Source organism: Lissotriton helveticus, chromosome 7, assembly GCF_964261635.1.
Source record: "Lissotriton helveticus chromosome 7, aLisHel1.1, whole genome shotgun sequence".
Taxonomy (NCBI): Eukaryota; Metazoa; Chordata; class Amphibia; order Caudata; family Salamandridae; genus Lissotriton; species Lissotriton helveticus.
In genome coordinates, this window is record NC_136068.1 from 176,637,399 (window position 1) to 176,664,166 (window position 26,768).

The 26,768-nt window shown below is 48.0% G+C and overlaps 1 protein-coding gene across 3 annotated transcripts in view; it reads right to left on the reverse strand.

Annotated features, from left to right (window-relative positions):
* The window catches only part of LOC144768306 (solute carrier family 2, facilitated glucose transporter member 10-like), a 216,563-nt gene that overhangs the window by 116,635 nt on the left and 73,160 nt on the right, over positions 1-26,768 (reverse strand). For all 3 annotated transcript variants that reach the window (XM_078651878.1, XM_078651879.1, XM_078651880.1), the window contains exon 3: positions 23,633-25,015. In XM_078651878.1, the coding sequence (XP_078508004.1) occupies positions 23,633-25,015 (1,383 nt within the window). The remainder of the gene's footprint in view (positions 1-23,632; positions 25,016-26,768) is intronic.

Below are 26,768 nucleotides of genomic sequence, written 5' to 3' on the forward strand. Positions count from 1 at the left end.
GTGAGATGATGGAAGGCAATTTAGTTGGCGAGAAAAACAGAAAGTATTTGTAACTTCAAACAATTCACCCAGAGTTAGCTGCAGCAACTTTTAAATAAGTACCAGCAGTAGGCATCCATCTTAGAAACTCAAACACTAACTGTCATCTGGCCAACATAGCTCTCCCTCAACCTTATCCACACAATTCCAGAATAAGTTCACATCACCACTTTTGATTATTTGTAATTAAGGATTTTGAAAAATAGGTCATCATTGGAACCCTTAAACAACGTTTATATAATTATATTTCCCCGTGTCTGAGGAGACTTATTTGTGTAGGAGTTTTGTGTAGTACCAATTGCTACCAGGGTACAGTGCTAACATGCCAGGGACGTTTTAGGTAACAGGAAAAGTGGGCAACTGCCCAGGGCCCCCACCTTTACAGGTGCCACCTGAGAAAGTGATCTTTCTCACTTTCTCTGTCTCAACTTGTTACTTCTCTGTCCCAAACGTTCCCCCTCTGTAGCGCCATTTTAAGGATTTTTAGGGCGCTGGGCAAATCAGGTAAACTGCTTTTGTGTGATCCCGTTTCTGACAGTTTAAACAACAGTTTAATATTTTTGGGTATTGTGTGGGCCTCAATAAGCAAACAAGCACTAGCAAGAGCAACGCAAGAGCTATTCGTTTGGTCAATGTTTTGTTCAACCATGCTGTGTAGCATGGCTACAGCATATTGACAAAGCCAATAGTTTTTGCGTAGGGGAGACCTCTTGGCTTTGCCAACACTTATCTTACTACTAGTGAGTGCTGTACGTTTTTCTTGCTTAAAGTCTTCAAGCTTCAAGCAGTGACAGCATTTAAAAGCATGGCTTAACTTACTAGACTCAAGCTATGGCCATGGTTTTAGTTTTTTCACCTGATCATTTTACCTACAGCTTTCTGTGCCACATGAGAGTTTATCTCTACTCAGATTGTTAACCAGGGGCGTAGCTAGAGCTTCTGGCGCCCGGGGCTATCCCTCAGATTGGCGCCCCTGATAAGGTACTGGGGGATTGGGGGGGGGGGGGATGCGGGGGAAAAAGGACGACAAGTAGCGGAGGTGGATTGGCAGGATTTCAGACACTCCAGGCTGCTATCTAGGCTTTCCTTTCTGTTCAGTCCAGGAAATCCAGCTAACTGGGAGATTCCTTACAGTTTTCCTGCGAACAATCTGCTCTTGGAAGGGTCCTCCTATTTGATGGAGTTGCCCAATCCATGGGATTGAGGCACACATAAATTACAGCCAGCCAGAGCGGTGTTGTGTGTAAAATGGAATGTTCAGTTATGAGAAAATCCAAACATGGCAGATGCTGACACACCAAAAGAGGACAGGTTAATGTTTTGACATAGGCAACAAAAGGGGTGTGCAGTTTCATTATTTTTTTTTATTAATCTATCATACGTTTTGGCAGGAGGAGCACTTCTTTATCCGTTTCCCAGCTGATGATGGATGTCCCATTAATGTTAAACACAAAAGCCTGGAACAACTATTAAAGTCAGAAAGACTAATGGTAATAATGTGGAAAGTGTCTAGACTAATGGCCATTCAGAAAATGACATTCCCTATTTGCAACGAAGACGTCACGTCATGAGCACAAAGAAAGCTATATATATATGTACTGTAGCACATAAACAGGTAAGCGCTTTCAGCCAAAACAGAGAGAGAATACAAGAGAGCTGCATTGGAGACACAGTGAGTTCAGGTACCTAATGTCTGTGGACTGATGCTGGGCTGCATGAGTTCCCTTAGGTGATAAAATATAATGTGCACTGTTTTAAATCGCTTTCTGAGCATGTATTTGGCAAGAATAACTTTCTGAATAATGTTGCTCAACGACACTAATGTATGTTGCGATTTTCAGTGCTACAGGATGGTGAACGCAAAAGCAGAAGAGCTAATAAAACATAATACAGGTCGTGTTTTAAATTGATTTAGGAAGCAGTCACTGTATGGGACATCTAATCAGGAAAAACACAAACCTTTCCCTCCCATAGCTTGAGGTTAGCACCTCTCAGTATGTAAGTCACAGTAACAATTTATGAAAAAAGTGTCTTACCATCATGAAGTATACAAGTCAAGTGCCTGCTGATGAGACCTTAAACACCGTCCATAGCTGCCAAGGTTTCAGATTGCTTATGTGTGACATTTTCATAATTTCAATGTAAATATGAGTGACATTTCAATGCCAATGAGTGACACTTCCGAGCAAGCATATTCAAGCAATGAAGATGACTGAAGCAAATACATTTACTAAATTGCACCCATTTGAGCAAGAAGAAACTCTTAAGAAGATCTGAAAACTGCTGCAAATGACGAACCTGTGGCTTTGCTGTTACTCAATATTTGTGATTGCTGTAATTTATATTTGTATGCTCTTTGTCTATCATATATGGCCCAACGCCATTGTGTGGTATCATTTATATGCCTTATATCTTTATTTGTAAAGCACTGTATTATCTTTCAGCCCCTCTCACACATTGTTCATTTGTTTTTTAGTGCTGCTCATACCAATGTAGGGTGCCAGAGTAGTTTACATCAGACACACATTACACCAACACAATGATTCTTTCGTAGGTATTCCAGTCTAGCAAAATGTTATTTGTAGCACATGTCCCCTGACAACAGCTGAAGTGGTTTCATAGGTAGTTAATTATGAAACGGAAGTGATTTGCAGTGTTCACAAGCATTTGGCCTGGTGTACTGCAAGAAATATAGCACGCATTTAAAAATAGCAGCTGGGGGTACAAAGGTCAATTCAAATGATGTCATCAGTATCCTAATGACCATTATTAAAACTTCATAAAGCCTTTCTATTGGAAATTTTGAACGTGACAAAAGCGCACCAGATATCACACACCGGCTGAGAAAGTGTGCCACCTCACAATGATCTCGCTGCCATTTATTGTGTAAATCAGAGGCTGGTGGCACTTACTTGGGCAGTGGTTGCAGAGTCCTGAGGAGTGTGGCGGTGGCGCTCCAAGAATTTCTTGACGCTCTGTCTTTCAAGGCAGTGGCTGCAGGCTGTAGATTCGGGTTTGCAGACCGCCTCATTTAACAGTCAGCCTCGGGCTGGCAGGCCGTGAGTCCCTGGGCGGACGGGGCCGTCTAGTGACACGCAGGCTATGTCCTGGCGGCCGCTGCCTTCCCCCCTCCGCCACTCACTTGATTTCTCTCCGGTCTGGCATTATTAAATTAGGGGGGGGGGCGGGGGGGCGTTAAGGAAAATAAAACGGCTGGTGATAGCATTCGGCGGGGCCGGTGCGAGTGGCATGCAGCAGGCTCTGGTGACTCTGCAAGTGCAAGCACCACATTTGCGGAGCCCTGCAGCAGGTTGGACGCCGGGTCCCCATAACGGTTACCAATTCTGGCCTTGCACTTCTATAATTGAAGCCATCGCGCAATAACTACACTCCACGCTGTTACTTGAAGCGTAAAAGGCCATTTATTAGGACAAGGTTGCAATCATTTAGGCTTATTAACAGTACATCAATGCATGAAATATACATTTCCATAATCATTTAGACTTATTAACAGTACATCAATGCATGAAATATACATTTCCATCCCATACCCACGCATTCTCCATTCTGCCTTTCCAAAACCATCTCACCTGTTTGACTCTTCACCCATTCACTCGATAACCTCCTTCCTTTCCCCATTCTCACCTTCACTTGCCCTCCAAGCATCCTCTGTTGACTTTGCCTTTATTGCTCATTGCCTCCCATGCCCCACTATCAGTCACCTCTGTACCGTTTTCCCCCCACCCGAGGGGTGGATCTGCCCGTATGTGACTCCCCACCCCTCCAAAGTACCGTACCGCCACTTCTCTGCAACCTGCCCTAAACTGGCACCCCAACCCTCAAAACACCCCCGGTCCTCCCTAAAACCTGCAGGGTGGGCGGGTGGACAAAATTAAAAACACCCTCCCGGTGGTGCTCAGGTGTCAGGAAGAGGCCGGAACTTCCTCTCCTGACACCTTATATGCCCTCCCACATCCCACCCCTTCCTTTAGCCCCTGTAGTCCCGCCCTCCACCTTGTCCTTCCGTATTGCGCGAAAATCCCGGGGGAAGACTGGTCTGCGACCTTCGCTTCCCCCGGGGGCCGCATCGCGCAATAACTACACTCCACGCTGTTACTTGAAGCGTAAAAGGCCATTTATTAGGACAAGGTTGCAATCATTTAGGCTTATTAACAGTACATCAATGCATGAAATATACATTTCCATAATCATTTAGACTTATTAACAGTACATCAATGCATGAAATATACATTTCCATCCCATACCCACGCATTCTCCATTCTGCCTTTCCAAAACCATCTCACCTGTTTGACTCTTCACCCATTCACTCGATAACCTCCTTCCTTTCCCCATTCTCACCTTCACTTGCCCTCCAAGCATCCTCTGTTGACTTTGCCTTTATTGCTCATTGCCTCCCATGCCCCACTATCAGTCACCTGTGTACCGTTTTCCCCCCACCCGAGGGGTGGATCTGCCCGTATGTGACTCCCCACCCCTCCAAAGTACCGCCACCCAGGGAACCCCCGGAGGGCGGTTCCCTGCCCCACCCCCCGTGTGCATCGAATGCATCCGCCACCCTGTGGCGTCCGATGGCTGACCAGCCACCACCTTACCGCGCGTCTCGGGCAAATAAATAGCCCATGCGAGGCAAACCCCGACCAGGAAAGATGCCCCCCTTTCGCGGTAAAAGACCAAGCCCACTTTGTTTGCAATCCCTGTAATCCGACCTTCGTCGGGCCAAACCATGTCAGTGACATGAGTGCCTCTTCGCCGGTGAACGACCATCCACCACCTGTATCCGTGCCCCATATTCACCAATCACATTCCCAATCAGTTGTCAGGAAGCTGCCTGCCTTTTATTTAAGGTGAACGACCATCCACCAATCATTACTGCGCCCCGCTACAAAGCACATTTTCCGGGCCATTCGATGCGAAAGGTGCCCCCCCATGGTGACTGACCAGCCACCACCATTCCTGCGCCTCAAGTAAGTCAATAGGAAGTCTGTCCAACATTGAGCGTGACGAAAGTACCCCTCCAGGTGAAAACGGCCATCCACCCTCTGCTCGCCGCCAGTGCAACAGAGAAAAAATTCACAGGCCAAACCTCCATCCCCTGCTTGCCGCCAGTGCAACAGAGAAAAAATTCCAGGCCAAACATCCACCCCCTGCTTGCCGCCAGTGCAACAGCGAAAAAATGTGCAGGCCAAACATCCACCCCTTGCTTGCCGCCAGAGCAACAGAGAAAAAATTCACAGCCAAATGACCACATGGGAGCCGACCGGCCCTCCCTGTCAACCTCACTGTGAAACTCGCCACCCACACTGGGTGGCATCATTACGCCCGCCGCAGCAGCACCGGTATCCCCCAAGACACCCCACACCTGCAGCGCATCGCCTCGGAAGCGCCATAATCCCCGCACAACTTACCCCTACCCCAGGCCCCAGCCGTAAACGTATACCTAAAAGTAGCTCCAGCACAACGCCCCTTTGTTCCTGAGCGCCATGCCCAGCGCGTCTGTGCCCGCAGAACCTATCTCGGCCGCCCTTGACCCCCGCCACCATAAAAACCTTCCAACCACCCTGTACCCCTCTGAAATAACCAGCCCTGCTCGCACCAACTTCCGGTCAACCCAACATCTCCACCACACAACACCCACAGCCCACAACACCCTTCACCTTCACACCCACCGATCCCCAGCACTTCTCTTACAACAACCATACCGACTCTCACACCGCATAAACTGAACAGGTCATACCATACATATGGAACATTGTCTGGATAAAACGTTGCATTGGACGCTGCGCGAATCCCCCGACGGAGGGCAGGCCGCCGCGGACCCCCCTACTGCTTCGGACCAGCGTTAGGAGGCCGTAGTGCGCCCCGCTGGTGTCACACCTGCTGCCGAGCTGGACCGCCATCCTCAGTTCGCCTCCCCCACCGGGTCGCCATAACCAGGTGGGCCCAAACACCACTAACCTCATGCCGCCATGGCCGTCCCTCACACATGCCCCTGATACCCTACGCAGTTCGCCTACCAACTCCCCAGGGGCCCGGTCCTGGCTGCCCCCCCCGAAAGCTATCAGCATTGCCCAGAGACCAACCCAAATAGCGCAGGCTCCCAGTAGGGACGGGCCCACACCCCCACCACGCCGCAGCAAAAGGGGGGGGTGGAGGGGTGGTGGGCCAGCAAGACCACAACCAGCTCCGGGCGACGTCGTCAACATGCGACGCCCCGCCCCACTGCCTGACCCCTGTTGCTAAATGCCCGCCAAAACTGAGGCCCGCCTGTCTGCAATAAGGAAGGGGAGTGTAGTATCTTGAATGAAGAAGCAGTTCAACTAAAGTAAATTCAGGAAGGTTTATTTTATTCATACTACAGGGAGCCCATGAAATGCCCGAAGCAGCTACATCCAAAACCCACCCCACGAACAAACTGGGGCCGAATCCCGCCCAGGCCCCTCCCCCCCCCCCAGGCACCCCACAGCAAGCCCCCACCCCCTCGGAACCGCAGGCAAAGCCAGGACACCCGCCCTCCCCCAGCCCCGCTGCGGGCCCCCACCAGCCTCGCACCGGCCACATGCCCCCCCCCACCCCTCGCGGATACCGGCAGCGCACCCAGAAACCCGGGAAAGCCTCAGGGGAGGAAAATCAGACACGCGCAGGGCCCCGCCCGCTCCCGACAGGGAGTCCCTTCCCTAACAGCCAGCCCCGACGTGCACACGCGCTCCACTTACTACGTGGGCCGCGCCCGCCGGACACGCCCGCCGCGGCCTCTCCACCTGGCCGGTCCGAGCTCCGCCGTCTCCATGGGGCGAAAAACCCCAGCCATGCTGAAAGACTCATGCTGTAAGGCTATCCGGGCAGCCGATCGACAAATCAGCCGCCCTTCAAAATACCCCGCAGCTCAACCACAAAATTAAAAACACCCTCCCGGTGGTGCTCAGGTGTCAGGAAGAGGCCGGAACTTCCTCTCCTGACACCTTATATGCCCTCCCACATCCCACCCCTTCCTTTAGCCCCTGTAGTCCCGCCCTCCGCCTTGTCCTTCCGTATTGCGCGAAAACCCCGGGGGAAGACTGGTCTGCGACCTTCGCTTCCCCCGGGGGCCGCATCGACTCACTCCGGTCTGCAGAGGTGCAAGCAAGGCAGATTGAGGCCGTGAGTTACAGGGGGCCGCGGCACTTTGAGTTTGCCGCCTGGGTCCGGACCGCCTCCAGTGACAGTCGTACTGCGTGGTGATGGAGCGCGTGACTCATCACTTATCACGACGGCGCTTCTTTTCAGCGAGGGCTGGCCAAACACACGTTATGCCCAGGGCCGTCATTGGTAGCGCTTTCGCGCGCTAGAAGATTGACGGCCCTGGGACGGGACTCACAAGCAACATTAAACAGGGACAGGTTCGTAGCGCATGCTGCACTGCAGGCAGCATTTACAAGCAGGTGCGTTTGCCTTGCTCTTTACACGGGGGCAGGCCTTTATAATTTATCAGTCACTGACGGTGAGTGTCCCCCAAAAAATTATAAAGGCTGCCACCTCCAAAATAGTGCCGCCTGGGGCGGACCGCCCCCCTCGCCCCCCCTAGCTACCTGGCACAGCAATGGTGCCTGCAGAGGAAACAAGCATTGGCATAGCCAATAGGTCTCGCCTTTCAGACTTTATAAGTGTTTAGCCATGTAGCACATTATCCTGGGTGCTGTGCCACCAGGTATTTAGGAGCTATACAATTACTACAGACTGGGTCATGCACTGTGATTCAGGAATACGTGCTTGCCTCAGGAAAAATTCATGGACACATTTAAAGGCTTTTTAATCCACAGACAGAAAAACGAGTGCATTAATGTAAGTCAACAGCACTTTAATATGGTACTTTTCAAGGGCAGAGATGTCACATCCCTCCTCCTTGAGTCCTCTATTCACCAGGCACCCTTCTCCAGAGTTTTCCATTCAAAACACTGCTCACACCGTCCATTTACCAGTAAGCTCCTGATCTCTGTCTCATCCTACTGGGGATAAGAGCACTGGACAAACCAACAACAACAAAATGCTCACATTTGTCAGGTAGAGGGGAAATAATGAATAAATAGGGACTATGTCTGCATCACTTAATCTCTGCGCACCTAGAATAAAGAAATTAACCTGACCTTGTGTAATGTGACTGTGCTTGTATATTGTAAAATGCTCCAATAACTTCGGGTCAGTTGAGTTTGTGCTCTATTAAAATGCCCCCCAAAATTAATCTGACATTATGTAATGTAACTAGTGCTCATGTAAGCACATCAACACCTTTGGGTCGCTCAAGTTTACATTAAATAATAAAAAATACCTTGCGGTCCCAAAGGAACTGCCGCGAATGCGCTTTGAAATTAAAGCTCTGAGAGGAGGACGACAGGCAGTGGGGCGGGCATGCTGCGACATGGGAGGAGGGTGGAGGGAAGAATGCTGCTCCCATTTGTTAGGTAGAGGGGAAATTATGAATAAACAGTGGCAGTATTGACATTACTTAATCTCTGCGCATCTAAAAACAAATAAATTAACCGGACCATCTGCATAGTAATTGGCGCTTTTGTAAAGCACTTCACCACCTTTGGGTCAGTCAAGTTCTCGCTCTATAAAAATGGCTTCAAAAATTAATCTGACATTGTGTACTGTAACTACCGCTCACGTAAAGTGCTCCAACACCTTCGGGACGCTTGAATTCACATTATATAAAAAAGCATCAGAGAAAATGCAAAAGGAGTTGTCCAAGCCTTGCCCATAACTGTGCTGCAAGGTTGGGCTGCTGAATGCCAGTGACCGAGGCTCACTAAAGCAACAAGCAGAAAAGCGGGAGGGATTTGGGGGAAAGCCTTGCACTTTAAAGTCATAAAAAATTAAAGAGGCAATTTCGAAAATAGTGTCTAAAGCGTCTGACATTTGATCTTGTTATTTGAATGGAATGGGTAGATTAAGTGACGGCCGCCAAAGCTGAACCACTGAAGATGGGCAATCAGTGAAACGTCCCAAATGAACACATAAAAACAAAAGCATAATGTTAACAGTAAATGAGTGATGCTCTGGGGAGCAAACCAAACAGAAATAGGAGGTATTACGAGGACAGATTAACCACTAGCAAGCAAGCATTTTTTAACAACAATCGAAGGAACAAATAAAAAGCAAATGGCGGACTGTAAGCCCTTAGAGTGAATACAACATGTCTCAAAGAGATAGCACATGCGCTGCCTAGGTTTGACTTAAAAAGGAGAAGAGGATGTGACGTGACATAACAGCCAGAGCCGCCGACTTTGAAACTGTGGAACTAAGGGCAAGTCTCAGCTGAAAATCACTTAATCTCCCCATGCACGTCACCTTGTGTAATGTAACTGTTGTTTGTTTAAAGCGCTCCAATAACTTTGGGTCGAGTTAGCGCTATAAAACACTGCAAAAAGAAATGGTAATGGTGGTTATAGGTGGTGCAGTCTGCACCAAAGAAGCTAATGAAATTCGCTTTCTTTCACTCAGTGCTTTGATACACTCCAGAAATATATGGATCACTTTCCAGGTAAGCATGTGTTATTTTGTTGAAGCACAGCAGTTACAAGGCTCCCACCCCGCAACAAAAAGTAGCACAAAGAATGAAAGGATGGGCATGCACAAATGAACTCAGTTAAAGTTGCTAAGAGACACCTACAAGTTTCTTCAGTGTTTTATACCATGTTACTCTAAAGCGACTACAAAGTGTACCCGACAAAGAAGGCAGTATGGCGTTCCGGAACGGGGTATGAAGTGCTATATAAATCATACAAATTTAACACACATAGAGCAAGGATGTCTTGATCCAAATTCCTGCTGCGGTATTAAACACTATCCTATCCTCATACAATGTACTTCATCGTCAGGGCCAGACTGACTACCAGGCGTTTTGGAATGCTGCCGAGCTGGGGGCTGATTTCACTGCGGTGGGGGCTGATTTCGTTGATGGAGACCTGCGTGTGCTTTGAAATAAACAAAGCAAAACGAATTTCGTTCAGCACACGCCCCATCAACTAAATCAGCCCCCAGCTCAGCAGCATTCCAAAACGCCCGGTAGCCAGTCTGGCCCTGTTCATTGTGCACTCCGTGTGCACGCATAACTGGGTTAAATACATGAATCAATTCTTTCCTAAAACTGCTAAGAAATCTGTGTGGATCCTCTGTTTGCAGTGTAAAGTCTCCTACTCTTGCTCCCTAGGGAACACAAAGCGTGGAAGGTCTAGAGAATTGCAGGGAAGGTAAAGCACACTAGCTTTCAGAACAACATGGAGCTCAAGTAGGTGGCGGGTTAAGTGGAAAAGCAGACAAGGGAGAGAGCACCATACTTGGGGAAAACACAAAGAGCTAGGAACAATGAGCGTTGGGCTGGGGATATGTTGGGGGAAGCACACCAGGGAGAGAATCACAAAAACATATGCATTCATGGAGTGCTACAGAAAAATAAATAAGCAACAACAAGGGACTATGGGGGAATGAGGTGGGTGCAGTTAACAAGAGGGAAGCAGATATATAAAAAATAAATTAAAAAAAGCTGCCGGAGTCCGAGTGCGGGGCGACACAAATCAACCTATCAATCTGTACTTGGTGATGCTCCATAAAGGGATTAACACACAAAGGAGAAGTAAAATTGCATCCACTAACAAATGAAAAGCAGGGAAATGAGTGTAAAAAGAAAGTCTAGTAGTATTGGGCAGGCTCAAAGCCCTTTTTAGGTTTTTTATTATTTTTCTTTTTTTTTTTTTTTTTAGAAATAAGCGATCGTTGCATGTACAGCCCAGGCACGCTGTTGCAGGCTTGGATCCAACAAAAAAACAAATAAGGTAGTAATCACTGTAGATTATGTAAGGGCGCCAAGGGGTATACACAGTAGTACATTTGGTATTTGGCCCTGCTGTGCAGACACCTGGGCGCCCTTACTGCGTTAGAATGTAAAGGTGTCAAAGGGTATGAACTGCCGTGCATATCCCTCGGTGCCCTTACATAGTGTGTAGGGGGAACCCGAGGGGTATGCCCTGCAGTGCATGAAGTGTTTTTTAATCAGGACCAGAAGAGGGAGCTCTGTCCCTCTATGTTTAAAAATCACTACTGATTAAAGTTTTATCTGCAGTGGTTTTTAAACAGAGAGGGACTGCTCCCTTTTCTAGCCCTGTTTAAAACCTAACACTGCAGATGAATTCCGCTGGTGGTGCGGCGGAATTTATTAGCAATTCTATGTCACAAGAATAACACAGAATTACCAAATTCCCCCAATTCCACTAGAGGAATTAAAAATTTCACCCACCCCTACATCCAGACAATTTGAGCTCCATTCACATAGGCAGTTTATGTCCAGGCCTTGACCTTTGACATCACAGTGCAGGCCGCTCAGGAACAGGTCATTCACAGGTTCATGACCTTCAGCAGTCTCGAGAATGTAAATGCAATGTAATTTGTACTTGTAAAGCGCACTAATACCCATGGGTGTCCTGGCGCTGTAACGCATACCGCTGTGGAACCCTTCCTGGCTTTTCCCTGTGAAATGTCCACTCCTGGGCACCCCAAGGTGAAGCCAGGCATCCCAGCTCTGGTGGGGCCGTTGTGGAGATTAAGCAAGCTATTGCCCAGAGATGCAGAGTGGGACCCATGATTAGAATAGGCACCGAGGCGAGAATTAACAGGTCCGAGGAAATTGGGCCCAAGACCCGCCGAGGTGGGAATTGAACCCTGGTCCCGGGCCAGACCTCTGCATCAGGGTCTGCCACACTGGAAGAGGTGTGGCGCCGCGGCCAGGGCGACTGACGCTGGAATTTGGGGACCACGGTTCGATCCCCGGCTCCGGCGGCAGGTCAGCCCAGCACCATGTGACTCTGGGCAATAGCTCGCTTAATCTTCCCGACGGCCCCCCAGCGCCTAGAGACCCTTACGGATGATTGTGCGCTTTACAAATGTGGACTTTACTTTACTTTACACTAACCATTGAGCCACACTTCTCCACGAGAAGAGTTTCCCTTTCCCGCTCAGGGGTGTAGCTTCCATTGGTGCACCAGGTGCAGTGACACAGGGGCCAAGGTGCCCGAGGGACCCAATGAACCCTGATTATTGGTGTACTCCACAGTTTCGAAAGCGGTATGGGCGTTGTTTCCTTCCTTGAACCAGGGCGCATGACACTGGCTACGCCACTGCTCCCTCTAGAAGCTCCCTGCTCACAATCGGGAGTGGGTGTACATGGTAGCCCAATAGTTCCCTTAATTGACCTTTCAACCTAATGCCAGCTAAGAAATTGATCACAAGAGGTGAAACCCTTTGAAAAGTAAAATCTAAAGTAATAACGTAAAACCTTAATTACATTTTGTATTTCTCTCTGAAAGGGATAGATATCATACACATCATATGGTTGTGGAAAATCAACTCCTCAGACTTTAAATCATTATCTTAAACAGCTAGATAATTACTCTGCATAATGTTTAATATAAATATTCACGTTCACCCAAATCTCAGAAAGACAAAGCCAGACAATAGTCAAGAGGTACAACAAAGCCACAAACATCTCCTGGTGACACTTTCTGAAAACACAGTCCCTTTTACAGTTCTTGTGTAACTTTGCATCCGATAGACTATTTTATGAGCTATATGTTAGTTACCTCGGGAAAGGTGGAATATGCATGTTGGAGTCCAGATTAATGTGAAAGTGATTGCCGGTGCCCATATTTCTCACCTGAACTCTTCTTGGAAGTGACTGCATGTCATTAGTTTCCTGCAGATCACCTTTTCATCTGAAGAAGGGGGGGAAGATTTACAAGCCCCTTGCACCACCGGCGCGTCACTTTCTCTGACGCATCGTGGTGCATTTTAGTGCCCCATATTTACAAGGACAGGAAAAGCCACCCTGCGTGACTTTTCCGGTTGTTGTAAATATGGCCACTTTGCACACAGCACTTTGCGTGAAATGTTAATGTTAACTAGACTTATATAGCGCACAGCTGCCTCAGCGAAAAGGCGTCCCGACGCAGAAAGTAGTGTAACATAGAGGCTAAGAACTAGGTCACAGAGAAAAGTTATGTCTTAATGGCCTTTCGGAAGGCCAGCAGGCTATCCAGACTGTGAATCTGAAAGGGCAGCGAGTTCCACAGTTTGGCTGCCAAACAGTGGAAGGACCGTGCCCCGGCATGGAGACAGTTCACTCGAGAGACAGCAACAAAGTATTGCCCCAAGGAGTGCAGCTGGCGCATAGAACAAAAGGTACCAGCAAGTTGGCCAAAATCCCAGGAGACGCAAGCTTCAAATTTTTAAAGGTCAGGCAGAGAGCCTGGAATTCGATCCGCTTGGCAATAGGCAACCAGTGTAACCGCCGAATGGCGCCGGCTGTTGAGCAGCTCCGCGGGAGCCCCTGCAGGGCTCTGGCTGCTGCATTTTGAACTCGCTGCAGGCGCACCACCTCTGCCTGATTAGCCCCTAAGAGGAGAAGCTGGCATAGTCCAATCTAGATAAGATAGCCGCTTGGACGATCAACTGACTGCTGGGTGGATCAAAAAACCCCAGCAGCGGCTGAAGTCCCCGGACGAGGCCGAAACAAGTGTCTGCCACTTTCTTTGTGTGCTCATGGAAGCGGAGTGTAGAGTCCATCCATACCCCTAGGTTTTTTACCACCACCTTTCGGGTGGGTGCACTGCCAAGAGTGTTGGGCCACCATTTCTCACTCCATAGTCCCTTGTCTTTCCCCACCAGCAACACCTCAGATATATTGGCGTTAAGCTGGACGCAGTTGGAGGTCATCCACTCTGCGACTGCCGCCAGGCAACTCCTAAATGTGGAGGCATCCTGGGCGTTCCATGAGTGTTGCTGTGGGTGTTCCCACACAACACCCATACAACCAGACATTCCCAAATGTACGAGAAATCGTAAACCTGGGAATGCGTCAGAATGCTACACCTTGCCAGGCGAGGCGTAAGGAGGCGCAACGAGGAGAAATTCTCCTCTCTTTTTTCATATTTCTACGTGTGCTGGATTCTGCAGCCCACATAGAAAGAGGAAATCACCTGCTGTGATTGTTTATGTACAGGAAGGATTCCCTTCCTGCACTCAAACAATCAGTAAAACAATGACGTTTTGCAAGTTTTATGTGTGCTAATGCAGCACACATAGAAGTTGAAAACTGCCATTTCTGATTGTTTTTGTGCAGGACAAGAACTCTTCTTGCTCATAAACAATCTCCCCACGATCCAGGCATCCCTGCACCATGCAATATATTGTTGTAAATATATCTCATCCCTGTGCTTTGAAAGTGACTCAGTGGGCGCAGCCAAATGACTTGTGGCTCGCACAGAGTCACTTTCCTTGTAAATCTGCCCCGGGGTGTCTAATGTACATCTAGGAGGGCCAGGTACGTATCAGACTTTCTTGATGATTCCTGACTAGGTCAAAAGTTTCCATTTAGATATTTTGGGTGAATGTGCCTTACGAGGACTTCCTGAACATTTGGAAGGGTCAGGCCGCCCATAACCTAGACTGCACCGCCTCGTCTTAAGCATCAAAAAGTTAGCTAAATTTCTTTCAGCAAATGACACAAATTAGTTCCAAGTGATCACAGAAGTTGGGCAGGTATCCAGAGTGATGCCTCACAATGTAAAATAACATTTATACAGCTATCCTCTGTCGAGCAGCCACGTCATAGTTCACACCTTCAGCAAGTTCTAACATTTTAGCTACTAGTGTTTAGATAATCGCACTATATGCTTTGGTTTGTATTTCTGTTTGAACTTTGTACAAGTGTGGGCTGAAGATATGCAAAATGGTGGTGGCTTAAAAAGGCAGGCTTGATGATGATGTGGCTCTTGATATGAGCAGTGGCGGCTCCGCCACTAAGGCTGAGGAGTGTCACCCCACTACTCTTCAGCAGGGATGAGAGGAGAAAATAAAATGATAATACCATAATGTTATTATCATATTATATTGTCTCCCTGCTGCGGCAGCTTGCGTGATGGGGCAGGGTGGGGTGCAGAGCAGGGGCGCCCAAAACAGTCATGTGCACTTCCCTGTTCTCCATGCAGGCTGCATTACAGATTGCATGGAGAACATGCCCATCCCTCCAGCCCATAGCTGTGCGCTGTGTTACGGGGATCAGACCAATCACAACGCTGCATTGCAGCGTTGTGATTGGCTTAAGGGAGGGAAGCTAGCTACCTGCTTCCTATTCCTGTAGTCGGACACAGGAGAGCAGGAGCAGAGACGTGGGACCCAAAGCCAAATTATGTATTATATGTATTTTTTATATGTTGCAGCCCACGCCCTCCTGCCCCCCCTCCCGCAGGCCACCCGCCACCTGCAAGCCCTGCCGGCCGCCCCTAGGTATGTATCACTGGTGTGTATTGGGTAGTTCAGCTACACAAAAATAAAAGAAGCAACAACAAGGGAATATGGGAGGGACGCGGCCGGGTGCCCCTAACAACGGGAAAGCAAGAATCATGAGGGGGAAAAACTGTTGGAGTTCGAGTGCGAGCAGTGGAAGGACACTACTAAAACTATCAATCTGTACTTGGTCTAAGCGCCACAAAAGAGTAAACACACAAAAAAGACACGAAGGAGAACTGAAACTGCACCCACAAACAAATGAAAAGAAGTGAAATGAGGGTGAGAATAAGCCAGTCACCGGTCATTATTGGGAAAGCTCAAAGCCCCTTTTATGAGGTTTTTGTTTTGTTTTTATAAATAAAGATTGTCGCAAGCACTGCGCATGCACGTTGGTACAGGCTTCAACCTACAAATGGGTAATGGACACTACCTTCACTCTCAGGTGACTTGCTGCTCTGACTTCTGAGGATGGTAGATATTATAGACCATTCACACCACACCTTCGGTCAATTCTTCTCACTTTTAGGAGCCATCTGGGATGCGGTTACCCAGTTCTATGAAGAGCCAGCTATTACTCAGTCACAACAATGATGCACAGCCTCCAGTCAAAAACAGCAAAGTGCACAGGCCCCAATATCAAACACTGTGTAACATATGTCAGAAAGAGCATTCATTTTAGGATATTAAGTGTTTACAGAGGTATGGGAACTAACCAGCAGAAACATAGTTTCTTCTGGCTATTACAGCAGAAGTCCCTCTGAGGAAAATGACTGTCAGAGACAGCTTTGATCGTTTCTGGTAAGGCACAAGTTACTACTTGTGTAACGATATATCTATAAGAGCCATCAGTTAGCGATAGATTCCTTACCTTAGAATATCCCCAGGCGTCAGACTGGATCCGGAAAGTTTTTTCATCAGCAGTACCCCTGAGCGTCGGTAGGTGGCGTTGTGCGGCTCTGCGGCCGTCGCTGGCGTCGTATGCGCCAAGGTGATGTCACAGAGACTACCTAGGCGCCACCCATCCGCGCTGAATTCAGTTCTGTACATGACTTTCCGCGCCAGGAACGCAGAGCCATGCAGGAAACTGAACACTGGTGCCATGAAACTAGGGCCTTGAACGGGATGACCTTAACCCTAGAAATCAGTTCGCAGAATAGGGAGGATGGGTGGGGTGGTAAGGAATCTATCACTAACTAATGTCTTTTACAGATATATCGTTACACAAGTAGTAACTTGTGCATCTGAAAGAGACGTGTTAGTGATAGAATTCCTTACCTCAGAATAGATACCCAGCAATACTAACCCCGGTGGAAGGTCTGCGAACAAGATTACACCAGAAAGTCACGGAGAACAGAACAGCCAAAGAAGCGGTCTCTCCGGACTTGACTGTCAAGGCAGTAATGCTTGGTAAACGTGTGCAGCGAGGCCCACTTAGCTGCCTGACAAATGTCCTGCCAGTGAACGCAGCGTCCCAAGGCAGTAGTGGCTGCCGGTGCCCTGGTAGAATGGGCACGCAGCCCCACAGGAGGCTTCTTCTTAGCCAACAAGTAAAATGCTTTGATGCACAGAATGACCCACCGAGAGATGGTCCGTTTATGCACGGCCCGAACTTTTTTGGCGCCCACATAGCCAACAAAGAGCTGGTCTTCCACTCGGAACTGTTGTGTGCGCTTCAGATAGCGCACGTTTTGGGTCCAGATGGTGGAGCCCCTCTTCCTCTTTCAAGGGATGCGGAGGTGGAAAGAAGGTGGGCAAAGTGATGGTGTGCCCGATGTGGAAGGGGGTGACAACCTTTGGCAGGAAAGAAGGACGGGTCCTTAAAACCACCTTGTCCGGATGAAAAGAAAGGAAAGGAGGTTTAGAAGAAAGAGCCTGGAGCTCACTCACTCTTCTGGAAGAGGTGATAGCTACCAGGAAAGCCATTTTGAGAGTAAGAAGACTTATGGGACAGTTATGAAGGGCTCAAAGGGAGTGCACATAAGATTTAAGTCCCATTGAGGCATTATGAAAGGCACGGGAGGAAACGTGTGTGTAATGCCTTTGAGGAAGTGATTAACAACCGGGGACTTAAAAAGAGAACGCTGATCTGGAAGCTGTAGAAAGGCGGAGATGGCCGAAAGATAGTGCCCAGAGCAGAGCCCTGCTGGGCCAAAGAGAGAAGAAACAGAAGAACCTCAGAAAGAGGGGCAGAGTGGGGATCCACAGCCTTTGCTGTGCGCCATGACACAAATTTATTCAACCTGCAGGCGTATACGGTTTTAGTGGAGGGACTGCCAGAATAACATCACAGACTTCGGGAGGAAGGTCAAAAGGTGTCAACTGTTGCAGCTCAGTCTTCACGCATGGAGGTGGAGGCTGGACAGGTTCGGGTGGAGGACCGTCCCCTGCTGCTGCAACAGAAGATCCTCCCAAAGAGGCAATCGGATCGGGGGATCGATCGTCATGCTGAGTAGCTCAGGATACCAGTATCTTCGTGCCCAATCCAGAGCGCCAAGGATAACTTGGGCCCGGTTGCGCCGAATCGTCTTCAGCACTCTGGGCAGAAGTGGTATAGGCGGAAAGGCGTACAACAGACCGCAGCTCCACTCGTGACAAAAATAGTTGCAGAGCGAATGCTGCCTTGGAAATTCCAATGCGCAGAACTGATGACATTGCACGTTCTCTTTGATGATGAATAGATCTAACCAAGGCTCTCCCACTGCAGAAAGAGTCCTTGCACCACGTCCAAGTTCAGACGCCATTCGTGATCCATCATGCACCGACGGCTGAGTTTGTCCGCCCTGGCATTCAGAGACCCTGCCAGGTGCTGAACCACCAAGGTAATGCCTTGATGTTCCAACCATGTCCAGAGGCGCAGAGCCACCTGACACAGGGTCCACGACCCCACCCCGTCCTGTTTGTTGCAATACCACATGGTGGTGATGTTGTCCATGAACACCTGCACTACACTTCCCCGGACAGAGGGAAGTAATACTTTCAGTGCAAGTAGGATCACCCGAAGCTCCAAAAGGTTGATATGGAGCCGGGACTCCACCGGAGACCAGAGGCCTCTGATCTCTGCCTCTCCCAAGTGGCCTCCCCATCCCAGGAGGGACGCATCCATCACCACTGCATGCTCCGGTTGGGAAGGGAGAGGGATCTGCCATTGACCCAATCGCGATTCGTCAGCCACCAATGCAATTTTCATACAGTTCACTCCGAGATCTGGATGTGATTGGACAGGTTGCCCTGATGTTGCGCCCACTGGAACTTCAGGTCCCACTGCAGAGCCCACATATGCCATCTGGCATGTTGCACTAGCAGGATGCAGGAGGCCATCAGACCCAGGAGCCGAAGTGTCATCCTGACTGAAACCCGAGATGGAGGCTGAACGGTCGGAATCATAGCCTGAATATCCCGGACTCGCTGCTCGGGAGGATAAACACGAAACCGCGTCGAATCCAGAACCGCTTCGATGAAGGGGAGCTTCTGAGAGGGACTCAGGTGCGACTTTGGCACATTGATGGAGAACCCCAGAAAATGCAGAAGGTTGGCCATAGTCTGAAGGTGGGTGACAACTGCCTGGGGCGAGCCTGCCTTCAACAACCAGTCGTCGAGGTAGGGGAAGACTGACACCCCTGACCTTCGCAGGTGAGCTGCGACCACCGGCATCACTTTCATGAACACCCGAGGGGTGCTGGTAAGGCCAAAAGGGAGCACGGCAAAATGAAAATGCTCCTGGCCTACTGTGAACCTCGGGTAATGCCGATGGGCCGGCAGGACGGGGATGTGAAAATATTCATCCTGCAAGTCCAACACTACCATCCAGTCTTCAGGGTCCAGGGCAGCCCAGACCTGAGCCAGTCAACATCTTGAACTTCTCCTTCCGGAGGAAGCGATTGACGTTCCTGAGGTCTAAGATGGGGCGCAAGCCCCCTTTGTCCTTCTTGGGGACCAGAAAGCAGTGGGAATAACAACCATGTCCTACTTCTGGCCCAGAAATGCGTTCGATGTCCCCCTTGGCCAAGAGGGCCATAACTTCCTGTTGGAGAAGCGCAAAGTGATCCCCTGACATGCGGTGGAACTGAGGTAGCATGGGGGGGTAGATTCAAAGGGGAGGGAGTAACTCCACTGGATGAGATGCAGCACCCACTTGTCGGAAGTGACAGAACGCCAGTGGGGAAGGTGATGTCGAATCCTGCCGCCCACTACTAGGAAGGCTTTGAGGCAGAGCTGCACGCTGGCCCCCTGTGCCACCACAGCGGCCTCCACGCCTACAGCTGTGCTGAGTTTGGTTCTGCGCAGATTTCTGACTGAATGAGGGGCAGGGGTGCCCCTTCCGTGGCCACGAAAGGAACGAAAGGTAGACGTGGCCTGGGGCGTGGTGATGAGACCCAAGGACTTGGCTGTAGCCCGAGAGTCCATAAAACGCTCCAGCACACTGTCGGCTTTATCGCCAAACAGGTGAGTGCCATCAAAGGGCATGTCCATGAGTGAGCTTTGCACATCTGGCGAGAACCCGGTAGATCTCAACCAGGCGTGGCGACGAAGCACCACAGTCGTAGAAATTGCCCTACCTATTGAGTCTGCGGTGTGCAAACCACACCTAATGGCGAACTTAGCCACATCTTTACCCTCGCCAACAGCTTGGGACAGCACAGCTTGGATCTCTTCAGGACACTGAGGCAACACCTGTACAACTGTATCCCACACCGCGTGGAAATTGCGGCCCAATAGGCATGCAGTGTTCACCAACCGCAGCCATAAGCTGGCCGAAGAGAACAACCGCTTGCCGAACTGCTCCAGTTTCTTAGAGTCCTTATCCGGTGGAGCCATGGGAAAGGCACACTAGGACATCGAAGCTTGGATGACCAGGCTCTCGGCGTAGGATAAATGGTCAGAAAGGTAGGGTCACCCGGTGCCGGGCGATAAAGCCTGGTGACGTTCTTATCCACAGGGTCCCCGGTAGCTGGCCGCGACCAAGTGCCCAGTAAGAGGTCAGTGAGGACGTCATTAAATGGCAGAAGGGGCTCCGATGCAGTGGACGCCATCTGGAGCACCTCAGAGAGGAGCAGGGTTAGCCTGTGTTGTGAAATATTCCTGATAAGGAAGCTCCTTGAAATGTGTGCCAGGACATTGTTTTTATCTTGGGCAAGTTGCTCATGCTTATGGAAAACCAGAGGGGTCAACAGGGCATATATGACCAGGGTCCCACAAAAGCTTCGGACAAGCTTTCATGATGATCACACCATAAGAGGCTGCATTTAATCTGCTACATAACTTAATAGCGAGGATGATTCTGAATAAAAACAAGCATTTGCAAAGTCAATAGGTTGCACCTTTGGACCTATTGGTTTTGCCAATGCTGATTAGGGAGTGTGTGAGGGGTGCGTAAAGCGGAGCAGAAGATAGAAAAAGCAACACAGAGAGCAAAGGTTGGAGAGAGCAGCACAGGAGAGGGGAAGGACATGTGGGAGAGAACAACATGGAGCTTGGGGTGAGGAAGTTTTTAGAGGGAGAAACACATGGTAGTGAGGACAACACAGATCAGTGAATTTGCTGGGGCAAAACACACAAGGGAGAGAAATACCTGCCAATTCACTCAGTGCCACAGTGTGACACACAATATCGGCTCCCATCACACGGTCTCCCGGTGTGGAGACATCCATTAAGGGGTGTGAAAACACCCCAGGACATCAGCAGTAGTCGCAGCAAGCTTTTTATTAGGGGGGAGGAGAGGACTTGAGGCGGGGTGGGGTTCATAAGTGCCTTGTAAGTACTTATCTGCATGAGGCCCTTCCCCCTTCAAGGCCCCGCCTCCTCCTCACACTGTGAGATTGTTCTGCAAGTTGGTAGGTATGGAGAGAGCAACCCAGAGCACAGCCGCATGGGGTTGTTTTGCAGAGGATAAGCACACAAGGAAGATTGCAACAAGGAGTGCAGGGTGTTTTGCGGGGGACGATGCATACATGAAAGAGAGAACCTGGGGAACTGGGGGACCAAATACAGTAAAAAGCAACTCAGAACACGGTGGGTATGGCAGGAGAAAAAGCGCATGAAGATGAGAGGTGGAAAACACATGCACTCATGGAGTGCTTAACCCAAAAAGAAACAAGCATTTGCAATGCAATAGGTCTCACATTATTGAAAGCTTGAGCTATTGGCGTTGCAATATTATTTGCAATGGCATAGCTCAAACTTTCAGTAAAGCAAGACCTATTGCATTGCAAATGCTTAATGCTTGTTTAGCATTGGTCTTCCGTTACTGAGGATTGCTCGGACTGCACTAACGAGCATTGGAAATGCAATCAGTCTGGTCCTGCCCGCTGTGCACACGAGCCTCATGGTTGGGAGGGGTGCGGGTGGGCTGAAGCAAGGTGAGGCATCCTGAGCCGCCATTATGAATGTGCAAGCCACAAAACAAACATGGACAACACGAGGGGAACGGGGAATTTACAAGTTGAACGGCATGGGGAGGGAGGGGCTAAAGGCAACACAACATGGACACTGGACACCGGGTGAATGAAAAGCGTGCTGCGGTGTATGAAAAGCGGGGGGACTTGGAGCAGGCAATTAACATTTGAAGCCGAGGCAAAGGAAAAAGTATTGCGCAACAGTAACATATCGGGCTCACGGTGAACTAATGCATGTAACAGGGGCAGTCGCTAGGACGTTACCAAAAGAGCAAAAGGAGGGACAAATGTAAGCTTTTGACCAATGAAAAGCAAGGATTTTTCACAAGCACATCAAGGAACCAATCACAAGCGATGGGCGTGCTGAATGCCCATACACCAGATAATTACAAGAAAAGGGTATAACCAAGATATGCCACCGGGACCTGGATGATTGACAGTACAGAAGATAAATGGTCCCAGTGGGACCATTTTGAACAACACAAATATTTATGCAACTGCATCCATTGAATTACTTATACTATGAACTTCTGCTGAATATTGTTTATTCATATTGAAAATCAATCTGAGTGTTCAAAATCCAGCAAACATCGGGAACATATGAGAATTTAACAAAGGCGCTCAACCCTCTTTTTTAGGTTCCCATCTATCCGTTCTCTGATCTAGGAACCCACGGGCCCACTATTATCATTTCAACCACCCAGCCATTGGTGATACACAGTAATTTAGTTTTCCATTTTACACCTAGTGCTTGCATTATAAATTATAATAAATTCTAAGTATTTTCCTTCGCTAAATTCTCATCTGCCCCTTTACAGTCCTGAGGAAGACCCCCTTGTAAGGATCAAGGTCACCTATGTATGACTGGGGTCAAAACGCCGACAGTTTGTTGTTTCTACGTCAGTGTGGTCAACAGTGCTTTTTCACTGTGCCTATTTAGTGACATAATGGCTGCTAATTTGTTTGTATATAATTGTCATGTTGGACAAACCATTTATTTGTAAATTATATTGTTGATGTATATATGGTCACTTCCTTTCATCTCCCATTTAACCCTCACTTTACACACAAGTCTTCCCTTTCTCCCTTCTACACATTCGGGGCACTTTTGTGTACATATGTTTCAGATGTTTGCTGGATTTCGAACATTCAGATTGATGTTCAATATGAATAAACAATATTGAGCAGAAGTTCATAGTATAAGTAAATCAATGGATGCTGTTGCATAGATTTTTGTGTTGTTTAAAATTGTTCCACGCAGACCGTTTATCTTCTGTACTGGCATACACCTGAAAAAGCCTTTCTCGAGAGACAGAGCATGTGATGCATAAGCGACTAAGCGAGAGCTAAAAAGGAGCACCCTAAAAGAGGAAAATGGAATTATACAAGTCAGCCAAGCAAAAGGGGACAAGGAAATCCAATAAATAAAAAGTAACCAATAATAGTGACATCAAAGACAACCAATGGTAAGCAGTCAGTGAGCTGTAATTTCTTAGTAAGCCCACAATAGGTCTTTCGCAACCAGACAGCTTGCGCCGCCTTGTAGGCCAGACCTAATAAGATAGGCAATCATGCTCCCATGTTTTTTCCACTGATAACCCTCAATATAGACACTTTTGTATACTGTAACAATAATTGATTTAATTATTTTAGATGTTAAGGAAATGGAAGGAAAGGAACACTTTCTTTTGCTCAAGATCATAATGATTTCCAAAAATAAAAAACACACTCTAGCCAAGGCCAATAACCAGAACATACTCTTGTAAAGCATGCGATAGGCACATAGTGTCATGTTACTTGTGGCCCAGAAACCTTTGTACTTTACGGTTTAGCATATAAAACATGGTGTGCATACTTTAACTTACTTGGGCCAAATCCAATCGAAAACGCACTCACAAATGCCATCATGCTCACTAAAGTGATCCAGGTCAGAGCACTATGTTCAGCAAGTTGTGTGTTATTGAAAGGCAAAGGCATATTTTCTAGCAGTTTTTCCTTCGACTGGAGGTGGTGTCCCACATTTTGAGAGTAAGAAAAGTTTGCAAACAATCTTCCGTTTTTAGAGCCGATTACATCTATGTTAGGGGCCTGTGATCCGGTTACTGCAACACCCAGATTGTTTGCATCTCTCCTGACCACCAAAGGAAGAGTAATGGTCTGCACTGGGGCATCAGCGATAACTAGTGTGGTTGAAGCATTCACCATATACTGCGAAAAGTTTGACTTTGTGATGCTGTTGCAGCTGTTGTGAGACTCCAGTGAAATTTTGAAACATGCTAAACCAATTCCAGTGACCGATATTGACATTACAGCACATCCGGCAAGCAACAGGACTCTTCTTCCAGCTTTGTCAGCACAGCCCATGGCGACCAAGGTGGAAACAACCTTCACCACACCAAGCCCAACTGGGGCCAACATGGCTGAAGAATCACGCTGGAAGCCCACGGAACTAAATATCGTTGATGCATAGTAAAGGACATTGGGTTGGCCAGTTAGCTGCTGAAAGAGGACTAAACCAAGCCCAACTAAAGTTCTCATCCTCATGTTGTCCCTAGAACGGAAAAGATCACTAAATGAATATTGACGCTCACAATTGAGTTCATGGTTAGGTTCCTCGGTTTCTTCAATGTTCTGTAATGGAATAAGGCCCTTATGTGTTTCTTGGTCCTGCGTGTTTAATTTTGGAAGATGAGATGGAAGGAACAGGATACTGAGAAACTGAATAGCTGTGGGCACAACAGCCAGTCCAAACATATATTTCCATCCCTCCTTAACATCCGATAAGAAATAATTCAATGCATACGAGAGCAAAATACCAATCGTAATACCAGTTTCATAAAGGGACACCAGCATGCCACGTTGATGAGGACTCACAATCTCAGAGACATAGATACAGCATGCCATGGATGAGATGGAGATGGCAAACCCTACAATGACGCGCCCAGCCACAAGCCATATGAATGATCCTGCCAAAATTAAAGCCAGGCTGCCCATCAAAAGCACCACATTGCTAGCCAGCATTGACGCTCTACGGCCATGGTGATCAATGATGATTCCTCCAACCAGGGATGCCAGGAGAGCACCAATTAACAAAGCACTTACGAGGATCTCTCGTTCGAAGCACCCGAGGTAAAAGTCTGTCTGAAGCTGAAGCAGGGCCCCTGAGATGATTCCAAGCTCGTATCCAAAAATCAATCCTCCAAGCAGAGATACGATCGTGGAGAACAGCAGAACTCGCACCCCAGGGCCTAAAAGACAAGTGAAAAAGGAATATAGTTTTTGTAATAAATTTTGCAATAGCAGTTGACATCATAACAGATCATCTGATTTGGTGAAAGGTATTTGATTCTCATTTATCTCCACTGTCACTGCTTCTGGGAGGAGGAAAAGGCAGAAAAGAAGAGCTAGAGAGCCAAGATATCAAAGGGGCCATACAAATGAAAATGAGAAATCTTGTCTACTGAACCCAACACTAAAAGTGGATCAATTATCAACAATAAGGGACCCAGAAAGACCCTTTGTTTAATGATGCACGGTTGGGTAGCAAAGCCTACGGTGACTATCATTCACTACATTGCCCCTTTAAACTAGAGTGGAAGAATAAAGGTTTGAGGTTGGTAACTGAGAGGAACACATAGGTTTACACTGATTTTCAAGTTTGCAGGAAAACGCAGAGGGTGCTTGCAGATCATCCTGTCAAATCGTGTGAACCCCAGTGCTTAATTTGAGCTGGTGGTGGCCAGTGGTGCCAAGGGCATTTTTTTTTGGGGGGGGGATACTTATTTGTCCACACCAGATTTTTACTGAGTGCAACTAATGGAAAACACACACAAATCCAAAAGAAAGAGAAAAACGGAAAACAGAAAGGGAGAAAGCAGAAACCTACAAGAGAGAGATAAATGGGCAGGGAGAGCCTGGTGGTGGATTAAAGAGCCATGAGGTTGACTGCACAGCCTTGGTATTGGGTGTGCTGATATTTAATAGCAACAGCCGCGGGCTTCTAGGTCGAGCATTGGGTACTGACACTCATTCTTTTATAAATTATGCACTGCGTGTACCTCATATGAGTCAGGGGGAGCAGGTTTTAGCGGGGGTCAAATTCAGAAGTCTGGTCAGTTGAATGGATAGGAATAGTCTATTGGGAATGGGGTATATTGGAAGTCAGGCAGGGCCCGGACCATGGCAGAGTTTATTGAAATCCAAATAAGAAACATTTACGCACAATTCATTTAAAGTGATTAATATATGTAGACAGTGGTTATTCTCAAAACCTGGCATGGATCCAGTCCTTCTGGATCTTCTTTGGACACATCTACGCTAATCAACTAACCAGGAACATGGTCATGTAGGGATTAGTGAGCTAAGCATATTGTAGCGCTTTAAAATCTGAGTCCAGTTCGATGAGGATCCTGGGAAGGAACTGAAGAGCTTAACTGCATGCATGTGGGAAATTTATGTTTTGTTATCTTGAGCGCAACCAGTTATAATCAAGATGACACAACCCAACTTCGAGTCCTAGCATTACTCAGTGGGAGCTATAATTTGCTGAGGTGTCGGCTTGGGGCGTGAAAGAAAAGTCAATATTGAATGTGACTCCCAGGTTGAGGAGAATTTGTACTTTGCGAGTGGGATGCTCAGGGTAGTTGGGCAGTCGAAAGAGTGGGGCAAGAGATTTGGAGTCTTAGGATAGGAGATATTGATCAATAGCAGCAGGACAGGGTTTCATGCAATAGTTTCTGAACACGCATTAAACAAGTCAAAACTGGGTGAGCGCCCAATACGCCCCCTTGCATATTAAGGAGTACCTGGGGATTAAGGCAATGTATGACATAAGGGTGGTATGTTTAGAATCACTCTCTTGTCCATTTATATAGTGAAAGCAATATGTCATATCCCTGGTGAAAAAGTGTGAATAACCCTGAGATGCACAGGTCGATAACTGAATTTGAATGCAATATTATAACTGCAGACAAACACGATTATCAAATTGCTCGCCAACTG